The following is a 22,966-nucleotide window of genomic DNA, read 5'->3' on the forward strand; positions in this document are numbered from 1 at the left end:
AGGAAATCTGGTGGGGATAAGTATGGGCAGGGTTGGCACTGGTGTCCAAGGTTGGGGTATGGCAGGCAGGATACAGGAAGAGGGAACTTAGCCACAAAAGAGGGTTACAACTCACTGGTGTTCCCTCAAAATGCTCCTCCTGTTGCCCCAACCAATCTCCCACAGAATGTGTTGGCATCTGCCTTTCTTTCACTGATGGCATATTATGTGAGGTCCTGGATGCTGCAGAACTGCAACAAGGCTGTTCGCTCATGGTAAGCCAGGAAAAGCTGATGCTGCTGAAAAAAGTGACTTACGACCAGTCCTCACACTTACAACCGTCACAGCATCCCTGCAGTCACATGATCAGAATTCAGGCACTTGGCAACCGGCATGTATTTACGATGGTTGCAGCATCCCAGGGTCATGTGATTGCCATGTGCGACCCTCCTAGCTGGCTTCTGACAAGCAAAATCAATGGGGGAAGCCAGATTCATTTAATGACCACAGCAAAAAAGGTCGTAAAATTAGTCATGGTCACGTGATGCCTCACTTAGTGACTGAAGTTCCAGTCCTGATTGTGATCGTTAAGTCGAGGACTACCTATATAAAACTGAGGTCCAGAATGTCTCAACATTGTCCTGGAAACATACTTTGCTAAAAGAGTTTGGTTGTCCACTGCACAAGAGACTACATTTATGTGACACCCTGGACTGCAAATTAGCCAACCCTAGCTTACCATGTGGTAGGAACCCAGAAAACTGGGATGAATAAACCATGGTTAATTCCAACACTGAGAAGCACCTCACGTGGTAACAGCCAAAGTGGCTTGACCCAAAGGAAGATATCAAGGACACAGGCAACAGCTACAACAGCAAGTTGGAGGAGAGGCTATCAAGTGAGGAGAAGGAAAGACTTTTGACCCAAAGGTACTGTAAAACCCAGAGTTGTTACCTTAGGATAGGTCAGTGGTCACATCCAACTTTCTATCTGCCCCCTTACACAAGGTCAAGACCATCCTTCCTCTGTGCTGAAGTTAACAACCAGCTACACAGCCTCCTTATCAGGGTTGGTTTCTATTTTCTTCTGCTGGAATTGTGCGCTAAGATCTTACTTCACTTAGGACATATATGTGTCAACAGTTTTATGGCAGTTCTTTTTTGACTTTTTCACTGGCTCTTCAGAGACCAGGAGGAGGGGCAGAGGAGAGGTGTGTTAAGGTGGGAGCCACCCATGGGACCAAATCAGCAAGATTTAAACCTCCCCAATGGCTCAGCCTGTAATGGAGCCTAGAAAGGAGAAGGACGTTTCACCTTACCTTAGCAGAAAACCGATTTGACGACACTGAAAACAGAAAAAAGAGAAGTCAGAGACACATCAGCAGTGAGAGTAAGAAATCTATGGGCAAACTAATCCATGCCATGAATCAGCATCTTTGCGCTCAGTCAGCCTCTGCTGGGGAGCACCCAGATGGTAGCCCCAGGGAGCAGAACCATCTCTGCAGGCCATTCAAGGGGCTGCCTTTGCAAATTGGCATCTTTGCTGTCCCAACAGGTCCCCTTTAGCCTGGAGTGAGGTATGGTGTAGGCCAGTGTTTCTCAACCTTGGCAACTTGAAGATGCAATCTGGCTGGGGAGTTCCGGGAGTTGAAGTCCACACATCTTCAAGTTGCCAAGGTTGAGAAACACTGATCTACAGGTATTCCTTGCTTAACAACCATTCATTTAGTGATGCTTCGGATTTATGACAGTGCTGAAAAAAAACAACTTGACCAGTCCTCACATTAATGACCATCACAGCGCCCCTGTGGTCACGTGATCACAATTTGGGTACCTGGCAACCAATTCCCATTTATGACCATTGCAGCACCCTGTGGTCACATGATAGCCATTTTCAACCTTCCCAGCCGGCTTCTTGCAAGCAAAAATCAATGGGGAACTGCATGATTTGCTTAACTGCTGCCAGAAAAAAGGTTGTAAAATTGGGTCAGATTCGCTTAATGACCGCTTTGCTTAGCAACTGAAATTCTGGTCCCAATTGTGGCTGTTAAGTGAGGACTACCTGTAGATGCATGGACTTCAGTTCTCAGAATTCTCAGCAGTAGCCATGGTGGCTGAGGAATTCTGGGATTTGAAGTCTGTAGATCTGCAAGGCATGCTCCAAGACACTCCATGCTGGCTGGGAAATTCTGAGAATTGAAGCCTACACATCTTCAAGTTGCCAAGTTTGAAAAACACTGATCTAGAGGAGCCAGGATTGCTTCAGCAATTGAGAAACATGGGAAGATTCCCCCATTTCTCCTCCCTATTCTCATGTCTACCTTGGAATATGATTTTTGTTCTGTCCAATGGTGCCACAGCTGTTTTGGCCACAGCGCCAGCCAATGCCCCAGACACCAAGGAGTTGATCACACTTCTTTTCTCTTCAGCACCCTGGAAAAGAAAAGCAGAACACATTAGAGACAGAATCACGCAACAGCTAAGAATCAGCCAGGGCTCTCCCTCAGTGGGCCATCTGTTCCTTGCTTATCAAGGATCAGAAACAGCACCTAGTAAGCAATGGCAGACATTTTTTTTTGAACCGAAGTAAGAGATACGTTTCCTTCACTTTTAAGCTGGTAACAGAAACCCTGTACAACATTTTCTACTGGGAATACTTGGTAACTTTTACCCAACAATCTTCACTGGATTACTGAATTACAACACATTTTCTGAGTTGCATAAAAAATACACAGTCTGATGAACGACAAACTAACCAAGCAGGTAGGGTTTGCCCAGCATGCTAAGCCGCAAAACACCTAATCAAGGGTAACCCTGACCAAGCTTCGCACATGATATGAATGCAGCCACTAAGTCTTCAACTGACCTGAGTCTGGGTCTTCAGCAGGGTTGGGATGCACAAAGAAAAGCCAGAACAAATTCAGAGAGCCATCCATATAGAGTAAGACTCAGAGTCAAACTTGTCTGTTTAAACAGGATTTAAATCACAAGAGGAGGGGACAGGTAGGAGCACCGCTTCCTATCTCTTTGCTCAGGAGCCATTTTCCACATTGCAGAGCTGCCTTTGGAAGTCAAGACTATTAATTTCCACAAAGTCTTCCCAGTAATGGCACTGAAACTCTCGCTCCCAAAGCATAAATTGCCTAAATTGCTTGGGACATTACATGCTGTCTGTTAAGCAACGGTATAACCCTGCACATAGCTTTAAAGGAGAAATATTGACTTTTTTTAAAAAAAAAAGTACTTTTGTTGCTTTTAAGCTTGCTACTCATTTGACTTTTTTTTTTAATTGAGTTGCTTCATGGGCTGCTATAGTTAAGACACAGCAGCTCACAACTGCTCACCTCTGGAAAAATGCGTCCATGGAATTTGGTCTCCGCATCTTTCTGTTTTAAGCCTACTTGACCTTCCACCACTCTACCATTATCCATACCAAGGTCAGAGGCTAGCTAGGAAGAGAATTGAGCCTCCTGAGGAGAAGAATGGAAGAGGAAAGACAGAAGACAATAAAATTAGTTTTTCAAAATATTAAAAATCAAAGGGACTGATTTGAATTAGTCCATTTTTCATTGCCTCCTCCTTTTGCTTATTTCCATCATTAGCCCACCTGTTTTTTTCTTAAAAAGCATAATATTTATTAAATTTGTATGGCCGCCCATCTCAAATGCAGGACTGGGTGGTAACAAATTAAGAACAAAAGAAAAACAATATACTAAAACTGTAATATAAATATAAGGAGAACTTCCTACATTCTACACAGTTTACAGAAGAGAGGAGATGCACATTTACTTCCTTTGAGACCTCCCCCCACCCCATTTAGAAAAAGATACATACAAACATAATGATGGTTGGGGTCAGTGTCTGTCCGCTTGAGCTTTCATTCAATCACAACTCATAAGTTATTACTTATAAATCTGTTCAATGAAGCGAAGCGTCCAGTACAGGTTAAAAGTTGCGAATGGCGTTTCCTGCACGTTCTACAATTTAAAATCACAAACCTTCAGTTCTCCCCCCTCCGCTGCCCTCTTAGGAATGTGCCCCCTCCTTCCCATGCCAGCAGATGGCTGGAACAGTTCCTCACTTGATGACCTACATTAATAGGTCTTCCTCCTAAACAAGTGTCTGGGAATGCTACCCAATATATTAAAAAAAAAAACCTTCAAATGAACCTCTGCCAAGGGAAAAAAGAAATATGGGTAAGAGTTGAAGGCTGTTAAATTGTTGGCTGTTAATTTAATTATCCTGTACTGTGCATTCCATAACAGGTTTAATCTCAAACATAGACTATATTTGTGCTTAAGATGCTTCTCAAATAATAATTTGATGCATATCATACAATAATAGTTCCTGCTTGCCCCAGAACAGAGAGAGTCACCTCCCAATAATTCATACTGAAGAAATAAAATATAAAACAAAGCATAGTTTTTAAAAAAAACCCACACTTTCTTGCTTGAATGCAGCTTTGTACTGCACGCTTGAGAGATTTTCAACTAAGTTGTCCAAAGCCGAATCCCTCTTAAATTCCTCAGTAGTTTGACAAATCAACAAAGCACTCTTGTTATTTCAAGTTATTGCGGTCCAAATGAAGATTATGGAAGCTGTTTGCCTGTCCCAGTGAGATTAGACAAGCATGCCTGCCCTTTAAAAAAAGTATTCCAAGATGGACTGCTGCATTTAAATTTCAGGGAAAGGGTGATGTCCTAACAGTCAGGAATCACGCTGAGATGAGGAGTAGGTCTCTAGTGTTTATTACTGCTACATTAGACAGAAAATCCTAACAAACTGAAGAAGCCTGGGAAAAACCCAGACAGATAAACCCCAAAAGTCAAGGCAGGTCTGATCTGTGTCCCTTTGAATGGCTGCTTAAGTCCTCAGTACTAAGCATGTGTTTTCCACCCTGGATAGGGGCCCCCTCCTGCTCGCCATCAGTGCTCATGACAGGTGGCTCCGTTAAAAAGTTGTGCCTTAAGCACCTAACACTCCTGTGTTTAAACTGTATTCTTCACATGCATCCAAACTCTACAGAATTTGCTTACACGGCATCGGACTGGAATGCCACATAATAGGACCTACAGTCTCAGCTTTTGCACATGAAAACAAGGGAGCTCGACTTTCCTGCAATACACATATTCCCACAGCAACTAGTATTCTCAGGATTTCACTTGCTTCCCCCACCATTATGCCCCAACAGTTCAGCATTCATTTACTGTTTAGGTTTCTTCTGCACTAATTTTTAAAAGAAGTGTGCATTTCTGTTAAAGATATACTAGGAAAAAAACCACAAGATCTCTACTGAATCAGATCAAAGGTCTGCACAGTCTGCATTCTTTTCAACCATGGTCAACCAAATACCACAGGGAAGGCCATAAACAGGACACGAATATAATAGCACTAATTCAGTGTTGTTCAAACGTGGCCACTTTAAGATGTGTGGACTTCAACTCCCAGAATTCCCCAGCCAGCATGTTGGCCACATTTGAACAACACTGCTCTAATTCATATTCCCCACCATTCAGAAACCTACTACATCCAGTATTGGAGGTCAGGTGTAGCCATACTGTAGACTTATACTTCACGAGTTTGTCCAATCTCTTTTTAAAGCCATCCAGATTGATTATCATCAGACATTTCCTGGTACAGAACTCCACATTTTAGCCATGAGCACTCTCTGAAGCAATCTTATGTCAGCCTTCAGACTTTTTAAAAAAAGAGCCGTTATTCCACAATAAGAGCGTAAGACTATAGATATTCACTCTGGTTTACGGTAAGATTATCTATCATTCTCATTCTGGTTTTTATAGCTCCTTACGTGTAGCAGAGATGTTTCCTTCTGGAAGATGCTGGCATATAAGTATAGTTTTTCAGCCATCCTGATGTTATCAAGGGGTTCATTATACAATGACAGCTTAATATATAATGGATTAGCCATTTCATTCAATTTTGTCAAGCAGCTGTTCAATTCTGAACCTCCTGTAATGTCCTTCCAAGGCTGCCATCAGCATCACTTAAAAGTCCAGGACCACAAATGCATTCCTTACAGCTGACAGCATAAGTTATAATATCTTGCTATTCTTTCTTGGACAAGAAGAGTGACATCAGATGTTGAAAATGGAAACATTTTGAGTTCTGTTTCAGAGACTCGGACCCAAAACCAAAGAAGTCAAATGACAATAAATATTTTTCCACCCTGTGTTGGTTAGCTGTCAGTCAGCTGTCTTGTTTAAGATAAAGAATGCCCTACCAGGAAGAGAATCAACAGATCTACAGCTTGACAGCTGTGTCCTTTCTACACAGCAGTTTGCCGATAAAGTCATTCAGTGTCAGCCCTTTAAAGCAGGCCAGTCAGGAAGGCACCACGAGAAATATTAGGAAGCCTGGCAGTGTTTCCTTTTCCCTTCCTCTTATACCACAGTCAAGATGGCGCAATCTTGAGTTTCTTTCTCACTCTTCCTTGCTTTTCTAGGCTAAGCTCATGTTTCACTAATGATCCCTGCATATTTTCTCCAAAGTCATCTCTGTGCTCCTCTGCACTCAGATTTGTACAAGTGTTGACTTTCTGTGAAAAGAATCCATGGTAGTGATCAGGGTAATATTCTGTCATGTTAACTGGGATTCTATGAAGTCTGAAGAAACAGAACGCTCAGTGGTGTGCCCCTGGCCACTTGCAGACAAGATCCATGCCTATCCTGGCTCCTTTGGTGGTGGGGTGGGATTGATCAACTGGATCCAGAAAGTGAACGACACCTCACCTCCTACGGATTTGAGTAAGGCTGCCCTCTCCCTTGCTCCAGCTGTACTAGTTGTCTAGGGCAGGTTGCTGAGACTGTGATAGGAAGGCAGCTACAGGGCACCCCAGAGGAAACAGATCATCTGGACACTTTGCAGTCAGGGTTTAGGTCTAGGAGTGGGACAGAAACCACATGCTCACTGGCTGAAGAGCTCTGTCAGGACTTAGATGAGGGAGAGCTATTCTGGTTCTATTAGATCTCTTGGGGGTTGGGGGCACTGCGCCGCAGTGGTCCTTCCTCAGGGCATGGTTCCAGGCAGTGGCTACAGAGGAGGAGAGATCAGTTGGGCAGCTTTGGACACATGGAGTGTCGCAGAGCTTGGTTCTCTTCACCTCTACTTCTTAACTTCTACGTGAAGCCACTGAAAAATCTCCTCTGTCAGCTCAGGATGCAGGATCATCCATATGACGACGACACCCAACTGTCCATTGCCTGTATCATAAGAGCAGTCTGGGATGGCAATGTCCTGTCCCAATGTCTGAAGATAGTTAAAGAGAGAAGAAACAGGGTGAGACTAAACCCAAGCAAGATGGGGTTTGTCTGTCGAGGTTCCCTGTCAGCTCCGCTGTTAGCTCCCAAGGAAGAAGCATCGTCCCTGAGGACAGGCCCACGTTCACAGACCTACATGGCATGGGCCCAGGCTACCTGAGGGACCGTCTCATCCCCATGACATCGACCCGTCCCACCGGTCAGGCAGAGAAGGCATGCTGCGGACCCCGTCCATGAGAGACTGTCGATTAGCAGGGCCCAGGAAGAGGGCCTTCCCTGCCGTGGCCCCCGCCCTGTGCAACACTCCCCCCCAGAGGTAAGGCGGGCCCCCACTCTCCCGGCCTTCAGGAAAGGGGTGAAGACCTGGCTCTGCCACCTCGTGTGGGGCAGGAGGAGGAGCAACCAACCCTATGGGTGGTTAGCACCCTGAAGAGGCTCCTGAAAATTAAGAACTTTTTAACATCTATGCCTTGGACTATTTTACTTATTTAAGAATGGTTTTATTGTATTTTCAACTAGTATTTATTCTTGTTTTTATTGTAAACCGCCCAGAGTTGCTCTGTGAGATGGGCAGTGACTAAATTTGAAATAAATAAATAAATATTGTGCAATGGGCAGGAAGCAGTCACTGCCAAGAGGCTCTTTGTCTATCTTTGGCTGGTGCACCAGTTGCTGCCTTAATGGGGGGAGGAACTGGCAACGGGGACTCATCTCTCAACGCTGCCCATCTAGGCTATAGCAATGTGCTCTGCATTGTACAAAATGCAGTGGCCTCCCATATCTTAACTGGCACAAGATGCCACACGCACATTACCTCTGCATGCTAGGCCCTGTGCTGATTGCCAATACATTTCTGGGTGTGATGGTTTTGATCCACAAAGCCTTACATTGCTTCGGACCTCAGTACTTTCAGCACTTTCTTCTTCAGTCAGAATTAAGCCCTTCCAATAATAATATTCTGGGAAAAACTATTTGTAATCCCCCATCATTGAGATATTGGGGGGCTCAGCTCAGAAAAAGACTTCTCCAGGGTGGCCCCCACATAAGGAATAGCCACAGGAAATTAGACTTGCCCAACCTCATTAGCATTCCACCAGCAGGTTAAAAAAGGAGCTTTTCTAGAGGGTCTTTTGTTAGTTGGATAATGCCACTGGTATTTTATAAAATTATATATTCCTCTATTATAAGTGAATTTTTATTTTATATCTATTATACTGACAATGCTGAGAATTACATGATTGCTTCTTCGAACCAGAAGACTGGGTTCTAGTCCTGCCTTAGGCATGAAAGCCAGCTGGGTGACCTTGGACCAGTCCCTCTCTCTCAGCCCTAGGAAGGAGGCAATGGCAAACCACTTCTGAAATCTTGCCAAGAAAACTGCAGGGACTAGGCCAGGCAGTCACTGAGAATTGGACACTATTAAACTGACCAAAAAAAGGGGGGGGGGGCAGAGAATTCCTCGAGACTGCTCCTCCACCCTCAGTACAGCAATTGGTGATTAGTTTTCCTGGTGGTAGGTGATGCTGAGTACAAGGGGAAAGGATGGCAGGGAACATCAAGGATGTTGATTTACTACTGGTGTTTGGTTTTTTTTTTTTTTTAACCTCACTGCTGATTATAGGCATGTTGTTCTCTTTACTGTTTTATGTTATTTTAATGGTGTTCTTAACCACTGTTAGCCACTCAGAGTCATGAGTTTGAGATGGGCAGCAGTATAAATTGGGATAACAAGCAAACCCCCAAATGCTGCGTGAAATTACCTTGCATTAATCTTTGTGAGGGTATCAACCCTGACCTGTGCACAAGAAAGGAGAGATGTGCTCTTTATATCAACCTATTTTTTTCCCAGCTTGAGGACAGGAGGAAAGCACATGAATGTGGCCGTGAGGAAGAGCCCATCATCAGCAATACTTCTATTCAGATTTTGGTGCTGATTTATTTTTATTTTATTTATCAAATTTATCACCGCCCATCTCCCCAGAAAAGGGACAATAAAACATAAAAACCCTATAAAACAATATAATACATAATAAAATATAAATATGATAGGATTTACTGCAAAGCACTCCCAGCCTACCAGCACACATAAAAGCCATACTTCCTTTTCTCAACGTCATCTGTCAAGCAGCCTTCTTTTCAGGCCTGTTTGTAAGCATGCTGGAAATATCCTTAGTAAGCCAGCCTTCCGAACCAGCAGACAGAATGTCCTGTTTGGACTACAAAGCAGCCAGATGGAATTATCAAAATAACTATTCATTAAGCAACTATTTACAGCAATAATACATAAAACCCCCCCCGGGCAATTGAGAATGCACAGGTGAAGATGTGAAGGCAGTCTGTGGCAGAATGGTGAGACCGGATTCTGCCAGCTCTTGGATCAATGCCCCCAAACTGGAAGAAGTGGGGGAATGAAGTAATGTAGGATCTGGAGGCAGGAGTCACTGGACTGGCACGAGAGGATCAGGTTGGAATACTGAGGATCGACAAGGCTGGGCTCTACAGTAGAGGTTGAGCTGCACTGAACTGGAAGCTCTAGGCAAGACTGAACACATTGTTGGATTGGGCTGGATACTCAGACGAAGGCTGAGAACCGGGAACGTGACTGGACTGGAGACTCTAAACGCGTCTGAGAAATGTGAAGGCCACTGGACTGGAGGATTCCAGCAAGGCTGAGAACTGGACACACTGCTGGACTGGACTGGAGACTCGGAACAAGGCTGAGAACTGGAAACGCAGCTGGGCTGGACTGGAGGAATTAAGCTAGGCTGAGAACTGGACACACTGCTGGACTGGGCTGAGGGCTCAGTACAATGCTGAGCACTGGAGATGCTGCAGAACTGGGCTGGAAACTCTGAACCCAAATGAGAACTGGAAACGTGGCTGGACTGGGCTGAAGACCTGAAGACAGGCTGAGAACTGGGAGTGCTGCTGGACTGGACTGGAAACTCCGAACAAGGCTGAGAATTGGGAACTCTGCACTGGGCTGGAAGCTTGAAGCTGGGCAGAAAACTGGAAGCGCACGTGGATTGTTCTGGAGCGTTGCAAGAAGGCTGGGAGCTGAACGCAGGGCTGTGCCTTGCAATCATGGCAAGGAGAGACTCGAGCCGCTGGTGCAGAGGACGGTTCTGCGAAGGAAAAAAGCTCTGGCACTGATTCCACTGAGGCTACAGGCAAAGCTTCTGATGCAGGTAAAGGTGGAGTCCTTGGTGCTCTCTGAGCCTTGTTGTTTTCATTGCCAGACTAGGCAACATCTTCAGTGCGAAGAGGGAGGGGGCCTTGCTCTCAGTTTACATACCGTGGCTTGCCCTGCCTGTCTTGGTGGGGGTGTTGTTCTCTCCTTGGGAGTTCCTTGATTGGGCTGTTGTTTGCTGCTTGGTTGATTGACTGAGTTAATAGTTCCTTGATTAGGGTGTATTGTGCTGTTTGATGGTTCATCTGGTGTTAATCCTAGTGTTATGATCTTTGCATATCTGGGTGTTGATTGCTGGCGGGGAGGTGTTCTGGTCTTTTGGCTTTTCTATTGTCTCTTTTGAATGGTGTGTAGATGTTGTTTACTTCTACGTGTCTGTTGATGGCTGCTTTGTCTGAGTGCCAGGCTTCCAGGAATTCTCTGGCGTTTTGGGACGTGGCTTGTTTAGGATGCTCACAGTTTCCCAGTTGAAACTATGGTCGAGTCTGTCCATGTGTTGTGAGATTAAGTCGCTCTCATCGTGTCTCCTGACTGCTAGTTGGTAGGTAAGCAGGTAAAGGCTTCTCTGCAGGAGCTGTGAGTTCGAAGGATCGATTGTCTCCAGCAACTTGCTCAATGCGCATCTGCCTTCTATGCTGATCCTCTGCGCGCCGATTTTCTCCTGTGGCCAATCGGGCTGCTCGCTGATTCACATGCTTCTCAGCATTCCTGTCTCATGCACTGATTGTGGGGTTTGAACTCACCAAGGAAGTCTGACCAATCGGCTCTTGAGAATTCTCCCGCTTTGCTGAGTCACTTCCTGGTTTCGTGTCTGTGAGTCTCTCCGTTTGAGTTTCGTTTCCCCCAACTCCAAATAGGTTTCATCTTCAGAGTCAGAGGCAGGCTGAATCTTTACACAGAAATTGCATTAAAAGGCATTACAAGTACAGGTAGTCCTTGCTTAATGACAAACAATTGAGACCAGAATTTTGGTTGCTAAGCAAAGCGGTCCTTAAGTGAATCTGACCCAATTTTACAAACTTTTTTTGTGGCAGTCATCAAGCGAATCACTGTGGTCGGCAAGCGAACCATGTGGTTGTTAAGCAAATCACACACTTCCCCATTGCTTTTGCTTGCCAGAAGCCAGTTGGGAAGATCGAAAATGACAATCATGTGACCACAGGATGCTGCAGCAGTCATAAATGCAAACCGGTTGCCAAGTGCCCAAATCATGATCACGTGACCGTGGGAACGCTGCGACAGTCGTAAGTGTGAGCACCAGTTGTAAGTCAGTTTTTTTCAGCACCGTTGTAAGTTCAAACCATCACTAAACGAATGGTCATAAGTGAGGACTACCTGTACTCACCAATAAGCAGAAGTTTCTTTTGCTTGCTAGATTTCTGGATACAATTCACCAGTACTGGAAACCAAGCAACTAGCTATTCACAAGCCAGCTCCAAGCACCATTATTTTCATATCGTCAGGAATGAGACAGCCAAACACATAAGCATAGCTTGCTCTAATAAGAGACTGCTGTAAAACACTGAAAGGAAAACCAAGGCTAACTTCCAACGTACACATGTGTGCACTGTATTGTTTGAAAATCTGTTGCAGACTCAAACGTGTACACAGTCAGGCCTACGATCAAAACAGGGAGAGTGCACAGTTCACAACGTGCAAAGGCAATTAGAAAAAGGTAGGGCAGAAACCAAAAAAAAGTCTCAGAAGGAGGAGAAAAATAAAATTTATTTCACAGCAAACCTGATCTCCCATCCAAGTGGCATCATCAACCTGCCAGCAAAACAGACTTGGCATGTTTCCAGATCAAGTTTTTTTTTAATTATTCAACCATCCTGCCTCGATCACAAATTCATAAAGGAGCATATCATCTTCTATTTGTAATTCTCTCGGTTTTAATTTGATCTATTCTTCTTAGGCATGTATATAGGGACTTCATTCCAGAGGAAATGAAGTCCCTAAAAGTTATTACTTTTAATTCACTGCTAAAATTTAACTTTCACACTCACTGATCCCCACCCATCTCAGCTGATTCCCAATCTGGAGAGACATAAGGAGTTACACTGGACGTCTGGTGATTTGTACGTTGTGTAACTACAGTACAAATAATACTGAGTAGAAAGACAAATACAGGTAGTCCTCACTTAACAACCACAATTGGGACCAGCAACTCTGTCACTATGAGATGTGGTCATTAAGTGAGATATCATGTGACTGCAACTTGCAATTTTACTGCTGGCTTCTCCATTGACTCTGCTTGTTGGAAGCCAGCTGTGAAGCACGCAAATGGCAATCACATGACTGCAGGATGCTGCAATAGTCATAAATGCCCACTGGTTGTGAAGCACCTGACCGTGGGGACATTGTGATGGTTGTTAAGTGGAACGACCAGTCACAAAGTTACTTTTTCAGTGTTGTCATAACTTCAAACAGTCACTAAACAGGGCAGTCATTAAGCATGGACTTAGGATGATCTAATAAAAAGCCATTCTTTTTGATTTCTAGCCCAAGTCAATAATCTAAAAAAGGTGAAGTACCATATCTCTTCCAATTTAATTAATTCATCCTAGGCGGTTATGTGATTGACTGTGGATAGATAGAAAGGCAGTTATTTATCTATTACACCCATGAATGATTAAGAATTAGTATAGAAGAATATGGTTCACCAACAAGAGGAAAACACAGCTTCTTTTCATAGGTGAAGATACAACAGGAGGTGGCAATTGAGATTTGTAAAATGGGGGGGGACTTTGGCAGGCAAGTTAGCTCAGACAATTTCAGCTGGGGGGGGGGGAAGAGATACACACCAGACAAATCAATTTCTCTGAGTTATGACAAGGAAACCAACCGTTTGTTTTCAAACTTGTTCAGCAGGTAACTCTGAAATGCAGCTCACCTGACCTGGATAACCCCCATTCAATTTGCTAATACCATTTACACAACTCAGAGGCAAAGGGCAACATAAAACTCTGGTATAAAATAATGGAACGGTAAAAAGAGCCATGGAAAAAGAGCCTGGCACCAAATAAAGCTTGGAACAGTACAGCCCAAACACTTTTTGCACCCCAGGAGCCATTCACTGAGCCACCTCCATCTACACACACCTCTGTGAGCACCACATCAGGGACTGCCTGTAAAAGCTCCTCTAAAAAGTGCAGTGCAGAGCAAAAGCAATACGGTACTACAGTCTTATATTTATGCACCAACCTGATAACCGCAAATGGCAAGGAACGGCACACACAAGAATACGAAGCGGCTTGAGGAAAATAGATTGCGTCCTCCGTATTCTAGTAGGGACACAGAACCTAGGATAAGATTTAGCACAGAAATGGAACGGGCTGATATCTTCTCCAAACCCAGCACAGGAAAGCAAAGAGGGAGAGTGATTCCATTTTGCTACCAGTTTCTAAAAACCTGTCTCCTGTAGATCACCAAGAAATCCTGGTCAACTTGATGCTATCTCAGATTTGCAAGAAAAGATGGCAGTTTCTGCAGCTGTAAGCAGATCTTGCTTTATACGTTACAACAGTGTTTCTCAACCTTGGCAACCTTCAGATGGGTGGACTTCAACTCCCAGAATTCCCCAGCCAGCCATGTTGGCTGGGGAATTCTGGGAGTTGAAGTTTACCCATCTGAAGGTTGCCAAGGTTGAGAAACATTGCATTACAGTCTGCAAGCTCAAACAACACAATCTTTCAGTCTACACTATAGCTCAGGTTTGAGTAAATTCAGCACCATTATCAATCATTTGACATACCACCTTATTTTTGGCTAAAATCATAAAACATTCATGGATAGTTTGAGAGAAAAACAAAATTCGAGGAACTTGGTGTGCTTTCAAAACTGTAACAGCCAGTTAAAAATAATGCACAGGCATTCAGCCGTCAAGCCGTTCCTTAGACAGCTGAAGACACTTGGCAGAAAGATATTTAAATAAGACTTTAAAGCACATCTTTAAAATCAGATACTTGTGAGTTCCATAGTATGGTTTGAGCTAAAAAATCAAAGAAAACACCCAGTCAAGAAGGTGGCTAGGTTTCAGTAGAAAGCTCCACTAAAGAAAAAAAAAATCAGCTCTGTAAATTGGCAAGAATCTAAGAATTGCAGGCCATACATAAGGTTTGGCTGGTAGTCAGAAAAGGGAATTTTAAAAAGCCACTGCATGGATTTTGGTTCCCAGAAACATTTCAGACATAGGAAACTTTTAAACCTACTGGAATGGACTGAAAATGTGTTCCCAATCCTTGATACTATTCTAGGTATCATAATGTGAAAAATGGTTTCAGAGCTTTCTCTTGGGACTTGGGACTGGTAAAGTGTCGGGGCACTCTTCCTCTTCATTTCCTATCTCTTACTGGGACTTCCCTCGTTTTGAATTGGGAGGGCATCCAAAACTCACTTTTTTCCTCTCCCTACAAAATCAGTGGTGTCCTGGAAGCATTCCCACCACTCCTGCTAAGCAATCAGACCTGATGAAATAAATAGGTATCATCAGGCATTGCCTGAGTTTTTCCCCTTGAGCATAAGAACTTGCCATGTCTATTAAAATAATGTTTTCCAAATTTCTGGCAGCCAGAGGATTTGACTTTTCTTAACCGAAATACGTTGTCCACTTTATTTCCTCCTTTTAGACAGGAAAAGATCTTTTAAAGCATGCAAGCTTTTCTCCATGCAAGTGTCAAAACTTGTAACTCTTTAGTCTGAAAGATAACTAAACGCTCATCAAGATGGTAGCCTTCTCAAACCCACACTTACCTTCCTGTGGTCCAAAATTCCCATTATCTCTGACCTTGAACTGTCCCCTAGAATTGAAAGGAGCCATTTAGGCCAGTGTTTCTCAACCTTGGCAACTTTCAGAGGTGTGGACTTCAACTCCCAGAATTCCCCAGCTAACATGCTAGCTGGGGAATTCTGGGAGTTGAAGTCCACACCTCTGAAAGTTGCCAAGGTTGAGAAACACTGATTTAAGCTTTGAATCCAATCCATTGCTCAGCTCAGTAACCCAAATGCAAGAATCCTTAGCAGATGGTTCTACCCACTGCAACACTTCCTGTGAAAAAGAGCCCACTCTTTTTCTGATTAATGGGTTCCACAGCCAACAAGATCTTACTGTTTTTTCCCCCTAAAATGACTTCCTGTAACTTAGGATCAATGTTCTGAATCCTTTACTTTAGAATGAGAAAGAATAAATCTTGATCTTTTTCTGTGGGGCAAATATTTTTCAGATAGTTGAAGACTGTTATCAGGTCTCTCCCCCCCACAGTCATCGTTTCTCAAAGCTAAATATTCCCATTTCCTTCATCTTCGACCCAGGATTTAGCTTCTAATACTCCAGTCCTCCTCATTGCCAAATATGCTCATTTGTTTGAAACCTCTTAGGATACGGTCCCAACATTTGAGGGGATTTCTGATTAATGTAAAATTAAGTGGCACTACTCCTTCCTCTGGGTTGGAAATTACTTCTGCAGATAGAGCCTAAAATTGTATTTGCATTTTCTGCAGCCATATCACACTGCTCTTCTGCAGCTTGCGATCAACTGTAATTCCAAAATCCTTGTAACGTGTATTATTCCTGCTCCTGATATTGTAACTTCTTCAACTAAGTCATCCCTGTTGACTACGCGCTGGTGGGGTGCTTCTGAACCTTGGCAACCTTCAGATGGGTGGACTTCAACTCCCAGAATTCCCAGCCAAACAAAGCAACGCCTGATATGTTGCACCATAAAGAGCTTTTAAAGTAGTAATTAGGGCTTTGAATTGGGCCCAGAAGCTAATAGGAAGCTAGGGCAGCGACCTCAAAATTGCATTACTATACTCTGCAATAGAGGTGTGGTTGCTGCACTGTGGATGAATTGAAGCTTCTGGATTGCCTCCAAAAGCTGTCCCACATAGAGCACATTGCAGCACTGTAGTCCAAACACACAGTGATCACAGAGTGAGTTACTGCCACTGGGGTACCCTGTAGCATTCTGACTACAACTGGGGCACCAACCAAATCTGGGCAAAGCGCCTCTTCGCCACAATGTCAGCCTGGTCTTTAAGCAGGAGCCATGAGTCCAGGAGGACTCATCACATCTTTGGGGAGGAGTGTGACTCTGCACAGGGTAACTGTTAGGACCAATGTTAATCAAGGGCCTTGACGATGTTTATTCAGTATTAGCAGCTGGATCTTTAATGTGAGCTTGTTTTCCTGCATCCAGATCCAAATAGACAGCAATTCAGGAAGTCAACAGCATTTCCAGCTCAGCCTGGGTGGTGATACTTACTTAGAGATCATCAGCATACTGATGACACCCTGAGCTGGCAGATGACCTTGCCCAGTGGCTTCCTATAGATGTTCACTAACATATGGAAAGCCTTACATTATCCAGTACGGGTGTAACCACAGAATCAGGCCCTGTTTTCCAATATTTACTGACTGGAACCACTGATGGAACAGAACCAGTATAAAACAGTGTCCCCAATTCCAAGCCCTTGCAGACAAGTCAAGTAGGATAGTATTGTTGACAATATCAAATGCCTCCGAGAGCTAGTAAGACCGAGAAGGGCACTCTCTCCATGTCAAGGTGCCAGCAAATATCCCTGACCAGAATGACTAATGTTGTTTCTGTCCCGTGACCCCATCTGAATCTACCTGTTATAGATCCATTTCATCTAGCATCCTCTGTAATTGAATGTCTTCTGTACAACCTTTCCTAAAAAGGAGAGATTGGAAATAGCAAAAATGTCTGAGTCCAGGGAAGGCTTCCTCAAGAAAGAAGAGATTCCCACCACCTTCAAAGCAGGTGGCATTCCACCTTCCCTCAGGCAATCTAGATCAAGCCATTAATTTCCAATCTAGCACACAGACAAGCATGGATCAAGTATCCAAGTGGTGGGGTTCAAATCAGAGAATCCTATTCACTTCCTCTAGAATATAGTGAAATCTGCTTAACTGATTCAGAGTGTATATGAGCAACTTTGTCTGCAAAGAAACCTCATCTAGCATGCTTGCAAGTGTGGAAACCTGCCCATCTTTCTCTCAAAGGGTGTGGGCAATTTTCAATAAAGCTGTTGGACAGGAATCTGCAGGTAAAATAAGTATGGAGAAGATCAATCAATCGATCAATAGACTCAAAATTAAAAAGCCAACAACTTGATGTGAGAAAGATTATATGGAAAAAGATTAATCTAAAAGGAAACAATTTAGTAGCAAAAAGGCAGTTTTATTAGAGAGGGAATGTTGCTTGTTGTAATTTCTTCTGGCACTGTAACCTCAAGGTCCACAAAACCTCAAGGGTCAATGCATTTTTTGTGGGGAAGTGCATTCTCTTTGCATCTATGAGCTGTTTGACCACAAAGCAAATGGTGAAAGACACATAAGGACAAGGGTCTTTACACACTGTCCCTGTGTCTGTTTCTCACTATTGTAAATGCGCATTTAAGAGACAAAAGGGGAATATCCTGCCCTTCACACTCTCTTGCGCTTCCCTCTTTTCAAGATGAGGTTTAGATAAAAGGGAGGCTTTCCTATTCTTATGAATTTCTTAATAAACTACTTCTAACTTCAAATATAATGAGTGCCAGCATTGAGGGATAGTTAAGTGCATAGTCTGTATCCAAGACAACATGTTATCCTTGTAATGGGATGTTCTACTACTTAATCACTCAGTATTCTTTCAGCACACTATTGATATTTAGGAGCACATCCCCTACAAGGATTAATACAAATTTCCAACAATTGTACATGCCTTTTTAAATGCCATATTTAAACAATTATGTTGCTGAAGAAAATGTCAGTGGATTGGTCATTATTGAAGGATTGGACTAGGACCAGGTTAAAGTCTACCCTCAGCTGTGGAAGTTCATTAAGTGAGTATGGGCCATACACTAATTCTTGGCCCAACCACTCCATGGGGAAGTTTTTTTGGGGGGTGGGAGTGGGAGGAGAGAATGATATTCAAACTCCCAGAATTCCTAACCAGTGGAAGATGGCTGTCCTATTGATGGCAATATTTGAGGACCACCCCAAGGATGCTATCTAGCTTCTTCTGGTCTAGAGCTTGGTTTAGAATGAAAGTCTATCCACCCCATTCCTTAAGCAAACACATTATTGTTCTCAGATTTTACTATTTACATTATTGCTTGTTTTCCCCAGCATGGCAACTGTTCCAAAGTTTAGGGGGAAAAAAATCAGAATTCAAATTTACCTGCCAAGATTAAAAGCCTGAATTCAAATCTCATCTCTCTGATAGTACTGCTCTGCCTAGCATTTATAGCAGGGTTTCTCAACCTCAGCAACTTTAAGATGTGTGGGGAATTCTGGGAGTTGAAGTCCACACATCTTAAAGTTGCTAAGGTTGAGAAACCCTGATCTAAAGTAACCCCAGCCTTGGTTTTAAGTCCTAGCCTGGTCACATAGGAGTTACACAATATGTAGGTGGGACAGAAATCAATCAGACAAACAAAGGTCAACATAGAGGAATAAGAAATCCAAGCAACTGAATAAATGAGGTAAAAGACTAAATGTTAGAGCACTTCCCTTTTTTGTGGCTGGCATACTACCTAAAAAACTGGTAGAAGAGTCTCTTATCTTCATTCAGCTTAGAAGGAGATGCGACCCTTAGGTGGTAAATATTTCTGTAGATAAGTAATGTTTGCAAGCTTATCTACAACATAGTTACACAGTCTGGTAAATATTCAATATGACCTGTAATTTTTTTCCTAGATGGTGGAATGCTTGCAGGGTGTTCAGCAGCCAGATGCTCCTGTTGGCCCAGCATAGATGTGTTTCTCTTCCCCCCTCCCCAACCCGATTTTTGCTATTTGAGAAAACTTTTCCATTTCACCTCTCAGTGTGGAAATGACCTTTGTTTCCTCTACATCTATACAAACTTTCAGGACAAGAGCAGTTTGTTTGACTTTTGAATCTTCTGAAAGTTTTGGGAAGAGACATGTAGAAATAGCTGCCAGAGAGCTAACAACTGTGAACAATTAAAAGCCACAGAACAGTCACATCTAGAAAACAGCAAGGACCAATAAGCCCTCCTGAAGTCAGGAACACAAAAAGTTAACCTGATATGATTAATAAATCAGAATGTCTCAACAAGACAGGTCAACATGGTAATAAAGAAAATTGAGAAGGAACTGAAGGGGAAAAAAAGCAAGCATTTTCAAAAGTTGCAATTGCTAGAAAAGACTAGTGTAAATTCCTATAGAAACCCTGCCATCAGAAGAGTAACCTATGGCTCTCTGAATGTTATCAGAATCCATTTTCCATCAATCCAGACCAGCGCTGTCAACTGACATGGATGGAGAGACTTACAGCCAAAAAACCCTGGAAGTAGCTAGTGGAAGAAAGCTGATTACAGATTACAGTGAATCAGATGGACTAAGGCAGCTTCATACATTTTTTTGGGTAGAGGATAAGCTATGCCACTCCTTATGTTTGGCCAGGTTTGCACAATACTATACAAAATTGAGGTTAGTAGCTAGTTTGCAACCTAGCATTTGAGTTCAAACACTGCACCACAAACTAAGCTACTCTCATTTAATTTAGCAAGTTGTGAGAACTCAACCAATGTGGTTAATTTATAATGCAGTGTGTCATACAAACCCAAATAGTGCAACTGAGTAAACCATGGGTAAGCAAACCATGGAAACACAAGCAAACCAGGATACATGGGTTGTTTAATTCTGTGTTGTTAAAACCTAGGCAATTGGATTAATTAGACAGTGAACAATAGGATGCTGTGTTAATAACAGCTATTGATACCCAAACTTAGGGTTTCTCAATCAGGGTTCTCTGGAAGCCTAGGATTCCACAAGAGGTCACTAGGGATTCCCTGGGAGATCACGATTTATTGAAAAAATTATGTCAAATTTGGGCAACTTCACATTAAGGAGGTTTTATTCTTTATTTTTAGTTTAAGAACACCGTGAATGCATATATACAGGCCTACACATGAAACAAATATTATAATTTTGTAACTCCAGGCCTATATTTGAGCTTGAATGTGCAGGGGGTCCCCAAGGCCTGAAATATTTCAAGGGTTCCTCCAGGGTCAAAAGGTTGAGAAGGCTGTCGAAACTGAAAGCAAAGGGGGAGACTTATCATAACCATCCACCTAAAAAGCCAACAGAGATTTAATCTCTCTGCACATCAGTGAGATTCAAGGGACTTATTAAAACATGGCAGGTGAAAAGCGTTAACACCCAAGTATTACTTGTTAAAGAGATATTAAAGAGACTTCAAAGACAAATAGTAATGCTGTAAATACTAAAGCACGAAAGTCAGCTTACAAACTTAGATTACCTAGGCTAGTAGATCTGGGTTGCAAAAATTTGCACAACTACAAGATGGCAATAAAGAATTAGTTTTCTGTATCTCCTAGCTCCCATACTGTGGTCACTTGGATTTCTGCAGTCCAGATGTGGCAGTTTTTGCAGCTCTCTGGCAACCAATATTATCTATATTGGTTACAGATGGACAGGTTTATATTGCAATGATTACCAGATGGACCTCACAACAACCAAAAGGAAAAGCAGTACCAAGAAAAACTAGTGTTCTTCTAGCCTTCATACCTTTTTTACACACTCCCTTTGAGCAACTGGCAGAATTCAGTTGAAAAAAGACTGGATTTTGTATCCTTATGAAAATCAGGTTCAGGTATGTGTAAAAGAGAAAGTCTGAAGGACCAAGTTAATTTTGTCTGGATCAAAGGGGTGTGTGTGAAATTTCAAAGCACCCTTAAATCTCTTAGGAGCACTTTTGTAGAAGTGGCAAAGACTTTGAGCTGGATCTCTCACCATACTAAGCAATGGTTTCTTTACTGTATGTTTTGTCAAGTAAGGCTTAATAGAGGCCACTCCACACACTAATCCATAAATCTAAGTTTACAAACCACAATGGCTGGATCCCTACTTTGTGCTAAGCTAAAAACCAATAAACCATATTATGCTTTTTTTTAATCCATTCAGTCATGTCCGATTGTTGGAGACTGTCTGGACAAGTCCCTGCAGTTTTCTTGGCAAGATTTTCAGAAGTGGTTTGCCATTTCCTCCTTCCCAGGGCTGAGATAAAGTGACTGGCCCAAGGTCTCCCAGCTGGCTTTGGGCCCAAGGCAGGACTAGAATTCACAGTCTCCCAGTTTCTAGCCTGATGCCTTCACCACTACACCAAACTGGTTCTTCTATTATGGTTAGTGCAATCTATAAACCTAGTCTATCCTTCTTCCGAAGGAAAGGGCTACAGTAGATCTAAGAGGCTTTAGTCATAAGAGAGCAGATCCCTGATTGATTTGGCAGTATACAATGTAATAAAGTAAAATAAGAAAAATGTAATTGTAAAAGAGGTAGATCAAATGAGCTAATTATCAGAGAAGTGGTAGGATTTTCTTTCCTCGAGGAAATGAGGTACTGACTGGACAGAAATTGGCTGGGAATGCTCAAGATGTAGATTTCCTGCACTGTGTAATAGTTGAATTAGATGGCCAATGAGCCCCAGCAGTTTACAGACTAGGCTAAATCTTGCAATTCTTAAGCACAGTCCTAAGCTATGAACAAAACAAGAAGGCCAAGTGTTCAGTCATAAGGTCTGACTACCCCACCCTTAACTGTGAAAATCGAAGCCTTAAGATAACCTGTGAAGTTTCTGTGAATACAACCCTGAAAAAAAAGGGGGGGGAGTTAACACCTGGCAGGATACAAAGCTCTGTACAAGAGGAAAACAATGTTTCAGAATGTTATCCATATAGGAATAATTTTTAAAACATCTGCAGGCTCTCAGTATTTAAAACCAAACCTTGCAACCAAAATGCACACAGCAACAAAGTTTCCCAGAAGGCATTAAACTTCTTTAATTAATTAAAACACGTAATTGCAACATTCTTGACTGGGGCTATATGAATCTTGAGATAGTCAGTTATGCAAATCTCCATGACAGCCAAGCCACCAACAACTTGAAAATTAAACTCAAGGATCTCTTACAGAAAATAAAATGTATTTCTGTGTCAGCCCCAAACTAGCAAGTTCCAATTTATCACATGCTGGAATGACTCCTCCCTTCCATATTCACATGCCAACTGAAGTCAAAGCCCATAACACCATTGATTCAGAAATGAATGCTGAAGTCTTCTGAGAGAAAAAAACCAGGGAGAAGGGAAGCCACAAATATAATACCTCTGTTCACAAAGTATTACTGGAGGATAGATCAATTCTGCACTGAGGGGGTACACTAATAGATGGAAGTTTGCAGTGGTGAATTGCAACACTGAAAAAGGAAGCCAGTATAATCTAAAAAATATTTCCCCCAAACTTGAAAAAAAACCCAGTTTTAATTTTATTAACCTCAACAATCACTTTCCTAAAAACCATGGAAAAAGTGCTATACAGTAGGTTACCACTGCAGACCTCTCTGCTCAGAGATAGAGGCACCTTCCTAATCCTCAAATATTTGGAGTGGGGGTCCTTAAAAATGACAGGAAGATTAACTATCTTTCCCTACTTAATCTTCCAGCTGTTCCTTTAAACAAGGGGCCAGTTAA

General features: G+C 42.7%; 1 protein-coding gene across 2 annotated transcripts in view; it reads right to left on the reverse strand.

Annotated features, from left to right (window-relative positions):
* The window catches only part of SLC25A42 (solute carrier family 25 member 42), a 35,944-nt gene that overhangs the window by 11,654 nt on the left and 1,324 nt on the right, over window positions 1-22,966 (reverse strand). For both annotated transcript variants that reach the window (XM_063290829.1, XM_063290828.1), the window contains 3 exons: window positions 3,323-3,448; window positions 2,300-2,411; window positions 1,298-1,323 (listed from right to left, as the gene is read on the reverse strand). In XM_063290829.1, the coding sequence (XP_063146899.1) occupies window positions 1,298-1,323; window positions 2,300-2,411; window positions 3,323-3,409 (225 nt within the window). In that variant the 5' untranslated portion in view covers window positions 3,410-3,448. The remainder of the gene's footprint in view (window positions 1-1,297; window positions 1,324-2,299; window positions 2,412-3,322; window positions 3,449-22,966) is intronic.

This window comes from Candoia aspera, chromosome 1, assembly GCF_035149785.1.
Source record: "Candoia aspera isolate rCanAsp1 chromosome 1, rCanAsp1.hap2, whole genome shotgun sequence".
Classification (NCBI taxonomy): Eukaryota; Metazoa; Chordata; class Lepidosauria; order Squamata; family Boidae; genus Candoia; species Candoia aspera.